Source organism: Pseudopodoces humilis, chromosome 8, assembly GCF_049639895.1.
Source record: "Pseudopodoces humilis isolate 2021_Gansu_Grassland_sample_001 chromosome 8, ASM4963989v1, whole genome shotgun sequence".
Lineage (NCBI taxonomy): Eukaryota > Metazoa > Chordata > Aves > Passeriformes > Paridae > Pseudopodoces > Pseudopodoces humilis.
Genome location: NC_142207.1, coordinates 3,622,501 through 3,637,500, shown reverse-complemented (window position 1 = coordinate 3,637,500; position 15,000 = coordinate 3,622,501). Strand labels below are relative to the sequence as shown.

At 39.3% G+C, this 15,000-nt stretch overlaps 1 protein-coding gene across 10 annotated transcripts in view; it reads right to left on the bottom strand.

The window, feature by feature from the left end:
- Nucleotides 1-15,000, bottom strand: part of QTMAN (queuosine-tRNA mannosyltransferase) — a 181,983-nt gene that overhangs the window by 28,235 nt on the left and 138,748 nt on the right. For all 10 annotated transcript variants that reach the window (XM_014249646.2, XM_088059051.1, XM_014249645.2 and 7 more), the window contains one exon: nucleotides 820-929. In XM_014249646.2, the coding sequence (XP_014105121.2) occupies nucleotides 820-929 (110 nt within the window). The remainder of the gene's footprint in view (nucleotides 1-819; nucleotides 930-15,000) is intronic.

Genomic DNA, 15,000 nt, shown 5'->3' with positions numbered 1-15,000 from the left:
ACTAAACCAATTGAAATATCACCAGTCCAGCAGGCAACAGATATGACAGAACTGACAAATAAACTAATCCCCAGTCTATTTTTACAGACTGATGAGGCTGAGGGATGCAAGTCTACCCTTTGGAAAATACATACGAGCTAAAACATCAGATATTTTGACGCTCGCTTGTCATTAATGTACATTTTTAAAAGGTTTAATTTATTACAAGTGCACCCAGTACAGGATTTGATTATTCTCTTTATTGCCATAGTATCTCAGGCACAAAGTTGTGTGCCTGAATAACATCTATTTATTTTCCAGCCAGGTGAAACTGTTCACTGAGTAGTGGTTCTGCAGAAGCCAAGAAACAGAAGGACTATCCAAAAGAGTGGTATAAAAATATTAAAGATTAATGACCACTTTCAGGCCAGATACAAACCAGAAGCTCTGCACAGCAGTCCTTAACCTCACATTTGAGAGGGAACTAAGTGTTTTCACCTGCTAAAATCTCAGTCTGGATTTCAGATGAGTGACCTTGACCTGAAAGATTTTTCTTCCTATCTGAACCATCCAATCACCCACACCTATCTCTATTTAAATAAATACAGAAGTGTTACTGAACCACAAGTCATAAATAAAGTCTTGCACTTCCAAGTAAAATAGAACACGCTTACTTTTTTAAAAATAATTTTAATTTTACAATGTATCACTATTATTTAGTTTCACAACTAGGAAAATTTTAAACACATTCTTTAAGATAAAAAAAATACATAAATGAGAACTACTTCTAGAAGTATCTACTATATGGTAATTTTAAAGTGAAAAAAAAAGGAAAGGTACCTGGAATTTCACTGAAAGTCTCTCCAAGGACAGACACATGGAAAGGCAGATCCTGCTCTTTCAGCTTCATCAGGACTTTAAAGAAAGTTTCAGGATCTTTGTCATGTTCCCTTAAAACAAACAGAAATTATCTCAGCATTCTTTACATTTAGTTGTGAAATTATAGGAGGTTTTTTTATTTATCAGAACACTATTCCTCTATAATTGTACATTTGGGGACTAAATTTATTCAAATAATTTCCCTCTGCTTCTCCTGCGTGCTGAAAATTTTCCTCAATGCAGCACTTGGGGTCAAAACTCAGTTTCATCAGATTCTTTTCTCTCTCTTCCCTGTCCTCAAACAATTCATTTACTCTTCAAATTACCAGCTACGAAAGTGAGAAGGACTGAGTACCTACCTGAAGGCAAAATCAAGTTAAAAAATGGGTAGGAAAAAAATAGGTTTTGGGTTTTTTTCCCCTGTCCAAAAAAATACATGTATGACTTCCATTACATTTTTTTTTCCCAGAAGAAACATGTTAAACAAAAACTTCTCCTAAACCTACAGGATTTCTCAAACTGGAATTTAGGAATCCATGCTATACTCATGAAAAGATTCCAATCTATTCAGTGCTTTAGGTAAAGAAAGGAATAAACTACCACAAGGCCCAAACATTACATTACCATTACCCACTTACCACAAATTTTCTACCTTTAGATTTTTAAGGAGTTAGCTGGAAATTAAAATATAACAAACTTGTACTTATTTGTAATTTCAGTTGAAGACAATATTAAATGTTTATATGGGTATGACACTCAATGATATGAAACGCAAATTAGGTTATATAAAAATAAATTAAACCCCCAATTTTCAAATCTATTTTCTTTACTAGCAGAAAATTAAAGGTTCAAAAGGTATCACAAATCATTTAAAATTCCCAAATTCCTTAAGTTATATTAAAAATAGAATGAGATAATTTCCTCACTCTAAGGTGAATATTATATCTTGCATTTAATTACTCTGCTTTAAATTATTGTATTTCAACAGATGTGCACCATATGCCTTTAAAATATTTTGGTTTTATTTATTATTTAGCAAATTCCACCGTTTTCCTTCCTGTATTAAGGGAAAAATCTATATCTCAGCTGTCCTGGTGTCTTTCTTCACAGAGTAATTTTGCAGAATGAAATCTGTAGGTCTCTCACACTACCATATGAAAGATTAATAATTATATCATTCAGGAAATCTGAAGCCAAATGACATCTGCAGCTCTACACGTGTTAATTTCTCATTCAGTCAATATTTTTGGTTTAGGGAATTAAAATAAATTAATCTTATAATTAATGTGACTTCCCTAGGCTGAGAAACCTCCAGGAATTGTGGAGTTTTCAGAATTAGTCACATTTTCTTAAAATAAAGCCAGACAATAATCACTTTAAGAAGTCCTCCATCCCCCCCAATTTGTTTTGTTCCCAATAATAAGGAGGAATGCAACTGCATAAGCCTTGTAATTTGTTTCACATCTGTGAACCAGGAGTTTCCACAGCAATTCCAGTAACCCAAGTGGATACAAGCACTGGTTTGGAGGGTGGATTTCTCACAATTGCAAAGATCCCAGATCTCTGACCATTAGTTTGCTGCATCCTCACGCTTAAAAGAGCCACCTGTTTCTGGTAGGTAACTTCTGTGCAGAATTTTTTGCCAGTATTGAGTTCCCTCCAAATGCCCAGCTCGAAGAGCCAAGACGGGATCGCATGGATTCGGATTTGGCTGGAAGAGAACATCCCCATTACGAACGCTTGCAAGGAAAACTTCTACAATGCTGGGAGTTGGTGAAATTCATGACAGAATTTGCCCTGAGCCTCAGTTTCCCCTGGACATGCTTTTGTGGGTTCTTTGTGAGTGATGCCACGAGCCCACCCTGGCTCAGCTCAGCTCATCCCAGCGGACCGGCGCGTCCCCGCGCGCGGAGCCGGCAGACTCGACAGCCACGACGCTGACAGGGATCTTTCCAAGCTCTTCACAGCCCCGCTATCAGCTTCACAGTCACAAAAAGTCCTTCCAGCAAAGGATATGCTTTCCCTCTCGCTTTCCAGAAGAGACCAGGGGTCCCAGAGGCAGCCAAAAGTGGAGGATGCTGTTGGAGCCACATTGTCAAGGAGCTGGCAGGAGAACACGGAGCCTTACAGCTCGGCAAAGCCACATAAGCTGCACATATTTAGGAAAACTGATAGGAATTGGAAGTTGCAGCTTTGTTTAATAGGTGGGGAAGAACAGAAGGAAAATTTGGCACCCAGAAAGAATGCTGAAAGGGGAAACGTTTCCTCTGCACTGGAGCCTCCCTTGCGGGTTTTCTGCTGTAGGTGAACCTCCTTCCATCCTCCAGTATAAAATGTTTCCCTTTTAGGTGACACTCCCAGATTTTAATGACACATTTTGTAAATCTTGTAGCTTTTCTATTTGGGAGCTCATCTTAAGTGATTTTATCAGTTCCTGCGACTTCTCCACACCACAAGCATTTTATTTTCAGTTAAAATCTCCAGAAACCTCCTGGCCCATGCAACTACAGACTGCAGTGTATTATTATTATTATTCTTGCAGGATACTGAAGGTATTAGCTGCTCCTGGTTGAAACTAACAAATAGTACAAGACCACCTCTTTGCTGCATCAAAAAGGAGAGAGCTCTGTTTCTTGGCTGACATGGAGAAAATCATATACAATCCAGTCTGCCTTACTCAGCAACAACTGCTAAACACACCAGATTGCCATAGCAGTGATCGTGGAAAAAGATGAACACAATATGGAATGTCTGTTCTGTAAAGATCTGCTCAAAATGATGTGCACTTTTGGCTGCATCTGTTGCATTTTTGAGCTTTATTAAACTGTATTAATTATATATACTCCATTTCCTGAAGAAGAACTGCAAAACAGTATAAAAGCCTGATATTAAAATGCAAACTTTTCTTTTAAGATATTATGTTTGGGGAAAAAATCAAGCTAATGTGACTCCAGGGTCTGGCTTTGTTGTTTAGCTGAGGTATTTGAAACGCTTTTGTATTTTCATTTGATTTGATATGCATCTGGTAAAGTAAAAATAAGAAACGGGCATGGTATGAAGATGCTCTAAATTTCATCCTAAGAACATGAAAACATCAGAATGACCAAACTACAGCTGTAATTCCACAAAACAGGCACAGACACCACACCTACACTCAGATTTGAGAGCCCTGCCTTGGAGACATTCAATCTCCATATTCAAGTACTACTCAGCTCTCATTTTTATCCAGGATTTTTTATTATTGACTCTAACCCACGATTTAAGAGAGATGTCTGAAGTCTGGTTTAGGAACTGGCTGAGGTTTTGTGATCTGGGTGGGGGGATGCAGCCCAGGGTTCATCCTGATTTAGTGACTTCCCTTTGCAATCTCATATAAATCTCATCTAAAACTTTGAGAAGTGTCCTTGAACAGGGAATGGGAGTGTGGTGGGAGCAGCAGCACCACTACTGAGCCTCCATTATTATCTCTGCCTTAGATTTTCTGCTCATAAAATGGGGGTGACAATATTATTTTTTCACCACAGAAGGATGCTGTCAGAATTAATTGATGACTTGACATCCCACTTTTCAGCCTAAAGTGATTTTAAAAAGCAACCTCATAGCACTATGATGATGCTCCTCTATACAATCAATGGCAACATTCTCCAGAACACCCGTCTGCTCTGCAGGGATTTTGGGAATTCAGCCTGAGCCCTCAAGCCTTACCCATTTCTGGGACTGGAAGCAAAGTACATGGAGACCACCTAAACTTGACTTATTCTCACCCACATCTCACCAGTGATGGGAAACACACTATTAAAAATAAATTAAAAAAAAAAAAATAGAGAATTTGGCCCTTTACATTTTTCAATGAATATTCATCTCTTAAATTTGGGTGAAATTCAGTAAGAGACCCATATGGTCTTCTCTGACTTTAGTTTAATTTTTTAAGTATATGTAAACTTATCCTACATGGTGATAATCACATTTATTTAGGATTTGGAGGAAGGCACATCTAGCAATGCAATTAGAAAGTGGAAGAGTTGTGAAAAAGCAGAAGAACTTGTTCAAAGGGGAAAAATGAGTGCAGTCTATTAAAAAATATATTAAAAGCTGGGGTTAATGCATTTATCAGTTTTAAAAAAGTGCAAGACCAGGGGAAAAAGTCTTAATATTTGAGAAAACACTCCACAAATGCTATGTAATGCTTGTGAAAGCCACAGCCCTGTGAATGACAGAATCATCTGGGCTGGACAGGACTTTGAAAACCATTAAGTCCCACCATTAAGGTGCTACACATTCTGAAACTATTACAATTAAGCCCAGCTAAAAACAATCTTAATCTTAGGACATTTAGCATGGAAGGTTTTCAGCAGGAGAGAATCCCAAATTGTGTGGGCACATAGTAATATTTCACTTTGTACAGTGCCTTAAATCCAAGGAGTTCACACCGGCTGCAGCTCCTCCTGCATCCCCATTCCCCACAATCATCCTCATATCAGATGGGAAAAGGTGGGAAATGGCACAAAATCCTCAGAAGTTGAAGCAGCACTTTAATATTTTTTGAAAAAATTTAGGACTTATAGCAAGAGGTGAAAGATGGATTCTTGCCTGCCTGCAATGATTGCTAGAAAATAGCTGTTAAAAGAGGCCACTGAAGAATCATTCATTATTGATGAAGCTGGGCAGCAATCGTGGAGATCCAGGACTGGCGAGCCAAGAGACATCCTGGGAGAAAAGGAGGGGACAGGGGACATCAGCCAGGAAAAGGCATAGCTGGAGCAGAGCACAGGGAATGTGTGAGGGGCTGGGCAAGCCCATGAGCACAGAATCAATAAGTAAAAATAAAGGAAATGAAGTTTCCAAGACACAGACCTTGATATGGATGACATTGGTCTTTTGGTTTTGGTAAAGTGAAGTAAAGAGGAGCAAGTCTGACATCAAACAAAGCAGAGGTACTGGACAAAGCAATCCAAAGAGTAAGAAAAACACAAGAAGAGGAAAAAAAAAAAAATCCTGGTGAAAACTAAAATGTATGGCATATCCAAACACAGGGAGGAAAAGGATAAATACAGAGAAAATAGAAGAGTTACACATACCCTACAGAACTAAAACCAAGGCTCCACTTCATCCAAATCTAAATAACAATATCAAGGATTTTTTTCCTCCATTGTACTATGGACTGCATTCCACTTTGTATTTCACATTAAATCTTGAGTACAGAAAAATTTGAATACAGGTTTATTATCATAAAATAATGTTAGAAAGTAGAAATCTGGCCACAAAAGATAAACCTGGCCTTCAAAACAGAGAACTGCAGAATTCTGGTCTTTTCCTGACACTGATTTCCCACAAGACAGCTCTGCCCAGGTTTCCCCATCTGCACGATATGGTCTTAGAGGAGCTTTCATTTACAGAAATATGGTGAGAATCACAGTCAGTAAATACTCTGGGAGAATAATATTCTTCTTAAAGAAGAAGACTCATGTTACAAGCCTATTCAATACATGAAATGTAATATATTGCAGTAATTATTTTCACAGAGGACAGAAGACTTTCCTAAATCAAATGACTTTAATAAACATTTTCTATGTTAGGATTTTGAGAAGAAAAAAAGGGGACAAAAAAATTAAAATTCTAATACCAAATTCTGGTAACAATGCTCATGATAACTGCAAAAAAAGAAATGTTACTGCCACAAAAGCACAATTAGAAAAGAAACAGGGAAAAAGAAATATCTATGAAAATGCAAACATGAAGGAAAAATTAATTGCTTTCCATTTATTCAATTTATCACAGTGTTTTTCAATCTTTTTACATTTCCAAGAAGAGGTTGAGGTAGACTGTAAATATATAGTTAAGTCCAGTGAGTTTTCTTCTTCATCTGATCTGCTCTACAAAATGTCTTTGCTGTAATTGTGCCTCTAAACATTGTCTGGCATCATCAGCATCAAAAGTTACCACAATATTTAATACCCCCTCGGTTCACAGAAAATGGAGTCAAGTAGAAGAAAATGTTTCTGCATGAGAAAGGACCCTACAGAATAAATTTTATTTTTTAGCTGGCAATTTGTAGGTCCTACACGCAAAAAAGGGTCCTGATCCTTGCCTGTGCTTTCGGAACACCTCTGCAAGCCAAGGAATTAAAAAATGGCACTGGAGAGGCAAAAAGCAGCCAAACAGTACTGGCAAATACAGTGTTTTATTTTCTATTAGAGCCCATGACGTATTTACAGTGAGGAGAGTGTATTTTACCCTCTGATTTGTTCAAATTGCTGGCCTGAGAAAAATGGGTGGCATTTTGCTTTACGCTAGAAAAGCATTTTCTCCTATCTCCTGCTATCTACAAGAGATTCATAAAAAAAGAAACAAGAAAGAACCTTGGGAGTTTATTGTTTAGATTCTTCTTCTCCCCTCACAACTCATGAAGAAAAAACTCAAAATAAAATATTGCACATCCTCTAACCAAAGAAACTTCAGGATCAGCATCAGTCATGGAGCCTCCTGCTTATTTCCTAAAGGGAGATTAAGCTTCGAAGACAAAGACCACCATTTGGTCTCAGTCACCTTGGTGTAAAAATCAACACATTTTCATCCAGTGCCTTTCATTTCTTTTACTCCAGCTTGGCCAGTCTGGCTGTTCCCAAGTAGAGGATTCAGATTAAAAACAAAACCAAAACCACTTTATTTCAATTTGCAACAAAACCCTGTATTTGCTATGGACCACCTTAAAGAGTTTATTAAAAAAAACCAAAAAACAACAAACTTCCTTTAGTGTTCCAAAGGTGACATAATAAAAGGTTTTCCTGTTGTTAGGAGGTCATAAAATATCTGAGTGACCCTAACAGCCCTGATAACCATAGGCAATGTATCCTACTGCAATTCAACTATAAAATACAATAAAAAGTCATGTCATGGCAATCATACGATGCTTACGAATATGGTAATAAGTGGGTAACAGTTTATTAATGTAGTTCCTTGAAAGAACAGAAAATATACATAAATATAAGTTTATATATAAATGACTGCATAAAAACTACATTACTACAGATTTTCCTGGGAATGGTGATTCCACCGTACAAGACCCTGTGGCCCCTCTTTGATTTCCATGATAGAGTCACATAACCAAGCTACAACTGCTTAAAACTCCACCAGATGCCCTGTTTGGGTCAAGAAGTACATGATGCTCTTCATTGAGTAATACCCTGAGAAGAATTAGCTCAGGTACCCGAGATAACTCATCCTTTTGGGATCTCCAAGGAAGAAGCTTCCAACCAGGAACTTTCTTGGCAGCATGACTTCAAATTCATTATTCAACAAGATTAAAGTAACTCCAAATCTTCCTGCTTTCAGAATGAGGAATCAACTCAGTGCATTGAGTCAGGTTTGCACAAACACAGCTGAGAAAAAACAGCAAATAGAGGGCACAGGGAGGGGGGAAAAACACAAAAAAATGGAAGAAGGGAAAGCAGGGAGGAGAGGAAGGCAAAGAGAACAGTCTTGAACAGTTGCAGTGTGGTAAGAAGAGGAAACTAATTAAAAGCAGCTTTGATGGAAGAAACATAACCCTCCTATTACTGGTGAAAATAAGGAGGAATATTAGATCACTTGCTTATGAAATATTTGATTTTTGTCTCTTGAAGGTTATTCCCATACTTTGGCCCAGGCTGCTGTGACTTACAAAGGGGGATAATGGTACCATCTGCTAAGTTTGCTGTGGGGTTTGTATTACAAAACCTCTTCTGTCCTTGCCTATGAAGTTTCCCAAAACTGAGATTTATCTTGAACTATAATCTTCTAGGAAAATCCTGTCTGAATTTTCCAGAAGACATGAAGAACAAGATGAAAAAAAAAGCACAAACACAACATTACCTAGTAAAACTGCAAACTGTATCTTGGATATGTTGCAGGAAGCTCCTTGAAGAGACAAGCAGTGAAGTGATGGAGACAGAGAAAGGCTGAGGAACTAGAGAAGAGTGAGATGCAAATTTGGTGCACAAGACTATGTGTGAGGAGATGCCCAGGGAACTGAGCCTGGCAAAGACAAAAGGATGAGGTTTGAAAGGCCAAAACCAAATTAGGTGAATGGAGTAGAAAGGGATTGCTTTGAGAGGCATAGGTGGAAAAGCCTTGAGAGGATTCCTCAATCCCACCTGTTCACATGTGCTTCTGCTCAAAGACTTGGGTTTCACAATTATACAGGAGGGAAAAAAAAAATTCCCCCATAAAATGAATTTCCCGTTCTGGGAAAAGGGAGAGCCAAGCTTACTGGAGCTGTTAGGGCAATCTGTGATGCATCTGTTCCAAGCCTAAATATTCTTCAACTGTCCAGGTGATGCAGTTGTAGTCTTACAGTAACTCAAAATCTGTTTTTCAACCGTGGCTAAAGCATTTATTGCAACAGGCTCTGGAGGATGGCACTGAAGTGGCTGCTTTGTGAGCATCTGGATAGCACAGAGGGAATCTCAGCACTGCAGAATCATGGAATGGTTTGGGTGGGAAGGGACTTTAAAGCTCATCTCATCCCAACTCCCCTGCCATGGGCAGGGACACCTTCCACAAGACCATGTTGCTCCAAATCCAATCCACCCTGGCCTTGAAGGAAAGTTTCTCAGTGTGATATTTCAGGCAGAATCTTGATATTATTCAGCATTTCTATTATAATTTAAGAAAATAGGTGCATCAGAGTGTAAAACCACCCCATGCAGATGAAAAAATACTCATGGGGCTTTAATCTTGCTTTTGTTATGGGGAACAGTGCTCTTCCCACTTGATTCCATGGTTCACTAGGTGCAGCCCAGGTAAGTCATTGTTTCAACCCTGACTTCACATGAAAGGAAAAAGGTTTTACATCAAATTGGTCTAAATACAATAAGAAGCAGAATTGGGCCACAGAGCTTAAATACAGAAAAAAAAGTAGAGTGCTTAGTAGAAGTGAAAGAACCAAGTGTATTTGGGGAAGCAGTTAATAAAAAAAAAAAAAAGTTTAATTTTAATACAATTCTTTTCCAGGCTATTAAGTTCTCCAGTATCAGAATGAAGCCTGCTAAAAGTTAGTAAATAAAGGCTTTCAGGAGAGCTTTATTAAATCACTTATGACTTATCAAGTTAAAACTCCCACTCAGATATCTTAATAAAACTTTTAGAGAATATATTTAATTTTCCTGGAAATCAGAAGCCAATTACTAACTACAGGAGTTACTGTTGGGTACGCCACTGATCAGCTTCCTGTAAATAGAATATGTGCCAACAACTTGAATTAGTTCTCTAAAGTTTCAGTTTCTGAAGGTCAAATAACTGTGTAACTGCTTAATAAAGAAGCAAAGAAGTACCTCTAAATATCTCCAAGCTCTGATGGGCTTATATTCTGCTCCTTAGGTGAGGTATTAGCAAAGCTTATTTATTTTCATTTCCAAGGCTTTTATTTGCTCATTCCCTTGTGGTAAAGCTGATTTCCATGATGATTCCCTTCTTAATTTTAATACCCTTTTTACTCATCATATAGACATAAGAATTTTCCATAAAATAATGAAACCCTTCCAAAGGAAATGAAGACAACTAGGAGAGGAAAGTAAACTACAGCTTACTTCTTTTTTTCTTTTTCCTTTCCCAATTAATTGATCCACTGTCATATGCATATATGAAAGATTTTTTTTTTTTTTTAATGAAAGGAAAATAAGGTTAATTAACATAAAACCCCTCACTCCTTGAGATGTTGAATTTTGTATTTTATCCATGCTGCCTTAAGTGCCTTGATTTCCCAGTAATGACCTAGTTCTCCTAATGAGTAACATTAACCCCTGGCTGTAGCTGTCCAGGACTTAATTGTCAACTGGAGCTGAAATAGGAGAGTTTGCCGATCAGCAGGTATGTGGTATATTAACTCATGTCATTTCAGACCCTAATAAATAAATCTGTTGCTAAGGCAACAGGAACATCAGCTGTATCACTTTTTTCTTCCCCCCTCCCTTTTTAAAGGAAACTGCCTTTCACACTGAGCTTTTAAAAAAAGGAAATTAACTACATGTAACCGTAATTAGAAGAAACATCGTTTCTCATCTTAGAAACATATCTACATTAATGAAAAAAGACATTCAAAAAGAGGGCTGCTTTCTACTGTGACCAGGGTAACTGAAATTATTTCCCTTGACTGAGGGAATTCGATTTGAAGGATACATTTGAGTGGGAAGAGAGCACAAAATATCTCAGCTCTTTTTATTTTTGAGATAGTTCCCCTCTTCTTTCGTACACTGCTGATGCCAACAGAGCAAATGTTGCTTCTACAATGAATAGTGCTGAGGCAATTTAAACCAGGGGAGGAAAAATACAAACTCAAACCCTCAAACCTTCACTGTCCTCTGTGGATCCTTCTGTAAGACTGGCACACATGCAATTTTTTGGAAAGCTAAAAGGTCAGAAAATCATGGAATCATTTAGGTCTGGAAAGCCCTCGAGAGTGCTTGAGTCCAACCATTCCCCCAGCACCGTCAAAACCACCACTAACCCATGACCCCAGGGGCCATAGCCACAAGGCTATTAAATCCCTTCAGGGATGGGGATTCCACCAGTGCCCTGGGCAGCCTCTGCCAGAGCTTGACAGCCCTTTGGGTGAGGATTTTTTTCCTTACATCCAACCTAATCCTCCCTGGCACAACTTGAGGCTGTTTCCTCTTGTGATGTCTCAGGGCCTCACACACAGGTGAGTATCACAGCCTTCACTTAATTCCTGCCATTCTTTCTCAGCATGAAGTGCTTTTAAATTTTCACAACTGTAGTTTTTTTGTTTTGTTTGTGACTACAAGATGGTAATTCTGAGTCTCTAATTGTCCACATCTCAACCAGAGAGCAGGCAGGAAGGAAACTAAGAGGTGCTCACAAACAGTTACTGCCCTTGGAACACATAGTTGAGGCTCTGCTCATACTATAAACACAACAAACTATTCAAAATGCTATCTGGCTTTTAAAGGTAACACAAAACATCTTTTTTTTGCCAGTATCAAAATTAGAGATGTTTGTTCCTCTGGACTATAAACTGTCTACAGCCCTTTGAGAAAACATGCTGTAAAAAGAGGGAGAAATTGATGCTGAGATTTCCACTGTGGCAGAACTTTCACACCTTCAGCACATGCTGGACTCTTCTACAAGCTCTTAAAAACAGTGATCAAGGAACAGCACATCTTCCACTAGAAGGGCTCAGTGACCCTTGCTGCAGGAACACATTTCAAGATCAGACATCACTGAATGAACAACCTAAGAATGGGAACTTCCAAACTGCCTTTCCGCTTAAGGCTGAACTTCTGAGATTATTTCATTCACTTTGTTATGTGTTTGAGTCACCATCCCTGGAGGGATTTAAAAGGTGCCATGTGGATCTGGAACCTGGGGATATGGTTTAGTGGTGGCCTAGGCAGCGCTAGGGGAATGGCCAGACTCGATTCTCTTTTCCAACCTAAATCATTCTGTAACTTTAAAAGAGTAATATCTGCTCCCAAACTTAACCCCAGCTTGCATGAATGTGAAGTTAGACTACTTTCACATGTGCAAGAGAGAAAGGTGTCAACTTCTGCATGAATGTCTCCACGTGTCCATGGCAGAGGTTCATCTACAATGTGCCACCAATACTCTGGTGAGTGCTGCTTTCTTTGAGAGCACCAGATCACTTTCATTAGACATTGCTAAAAAGTTCTCATTTTGAATTTATTATTTTACACCCTGTGGGCTTTTTATCCTATCTGGTACCTTCTAGTTAACACTGCATAAACCCTTGTTTTTTAAGCCTTTGTCTTCAGTCTGCCTTATTTATTCACCACATCTTGTTCTCTGCAGGCTGTTCGCAATGTTGAAGATGCCTGTTGAGCCTAATGGCATTTCTGGGTACTCAAATGTGATTTCTAGATGGATTTCTTTCCTGTTTTTGCTGTCTTGCCACACCTGCATCTTGATGGGATAAGCTTTGGTCCAAAATATTCAACAGCATGAGAAAAATACCAGTCACTATATTCTCAAGTATCTCTATAGGAAATAGTTTTCAATTGTGTGTTCAAACAGTGACTACACCAATCTTGTATTGTGCTGCCAAGAGGAACTAGTTACTATTCAATACATGTTTATATATATATATATAAAATATGTTATATATTAATTATCCACTATAATATATATATAATATACATATAAAATAAATATAAAATACTATTAAAAATCCCTTTCCAAGCTCCTCTCCTCCTCTCCCTCGCAGCTTGCACAGGACTTCTCAGCTCACTGATGAAGAGTTGCCCATCACAGAAGGCACAACACTTACTTCTTGTCCCCACCTGGGTCAAGCCCTTTCCAAGCACCTGCTCCTGAACCAGGGCCTCACGTTGGGCAGACACATGTTGGTACAGCACAGCCTGTCCCCATGCACTCATTTCTTCATGATACTCTACACTAAAACCAGATAACTGGACACAGAACAATCTCTGAACACACCGGTTTCCCTTAGACCAGAAATCTTCAGATAATTTTTGCAATCTAGATTTGGGGCTTTTTTTTCCTTCTGAATTTTCTCATCATGACTTCCACCACTGTTCCTCCTGCTCCCATATCTCCGGCCCATATCCTTCCCCACGGTCTTGTCACACACTGGTAGGTTTGACACAAGATAATGGCCTTATCTCATCTTCCATGTGAATTGACAGCAGCTATTTGTTTGCATGTGTGCATAAATTCTTGCAGATTTCCCTGTGTGTTTTATCACACTGGTGCAATTAGGGGAAGAAGAACTGATTTCTGACAACTTTCTCTTATCAAATCTTTAACTGCTTAGATGATACAGAACACACAGAAAAAGAGAAAATGCATAAAGTTGGGTGAATGAGAGGGAATAATTGATGTATAAATTCTGGTGAGGTAGTTTTGGGGGAGAGATGAGGAACATGCCACACTGGTCATTGTCATCTTCCTAATATACTCATCGTTCACTAAATATCAGAGGATCAGGGAATAGTTTGGGTTGGAAGGGACCTTAAAAACTATCTCATTCCCAGCCCCCTGCCATGAGCAGGGACACCTTCCACTATCCCAGGTTGCTCCAAGCCCTGTCTAACCTGGCCTTGGACACTTCCAGGGATCCAAAGGCAGTCACAGCTTCTCTGGCCAACCTCTGCCAGGGCCTCACCATCCTCACAGGGAACAATTTCTCCCCGATATCCCATCTAACCCTGCCCTCTGGCAGTGGGAAGCCATTCCCACTTGTCCAGTCACTCCATGCCCTTGCCCAAAGCCCCTCTCCAGCTCTCTTGGAGACCTGCTGGGCACTGGAAGGGCTCTAAGGTTTCCCTAAAACCTTCTCTTCTTCAGGCTGAACAATCCCAATTCTCTCATCCCCTCCTCGTAGTAGACGTGTTCAATTCCCCCCCCCATAAGCATCCTTATGGTCTCCTCTGGACCTGCTCCAACATGTCCAGTATAGTTTGACAGGATGATTTATGGTTGGAAGCAGTGATCTTAGAAGTATTTTTCAACCTAAAGCATTCTATGACTCTAAATAGACATTTTATCACACTGCAATGGAAACCTGTGGAACACCACAAAGTTCTGATCAAATGTTGGAAGCCTATCCATCAATCACCAGAATTTTGCTCTCTGTTTGCATCAAAGCCCATTTACACAAAGGGAAGAGTAATTCCTTGGCATAGCCCATAGTCAGCTCACAAACCCATCCTTGCCTTTTATCCACATCCTTGGCCATAAGCCATTCCTGTTAACAGGGCCTTGATATAGATGTTTATAAGAAAATATTAAGGCCTGGTGAAGAAGAAGAAAACAAATTACTCTGTGGACACCCTCGTGATTCTGCCAAAATACTGTCAGATATTTATCTGCTGTGGGCAGAGGTGACACACTGCAATCCTTGTCAGGCTCGGGCTCAAGGAGGACAGAGAGGAGGGGCAGGGGTGCGTAAGAGCACCTCTTCTCATGCTGAGACATTTTAACACCACCTCAAAATGAGAACTTGTCTGCTAGAGAATGGCACCTGGGATTTGGATGGGGTTCCAAGTGGGTGGTGGAAGAAGTGTTGGGTCTAATGCCATATTTCAGGGTGCTGGCTGTCCCTGCTACGCCCCAGCACAATGAGGTCACCATCACCTCAGTTAGAGAGGCTTTCTCTAACAGCAGCAC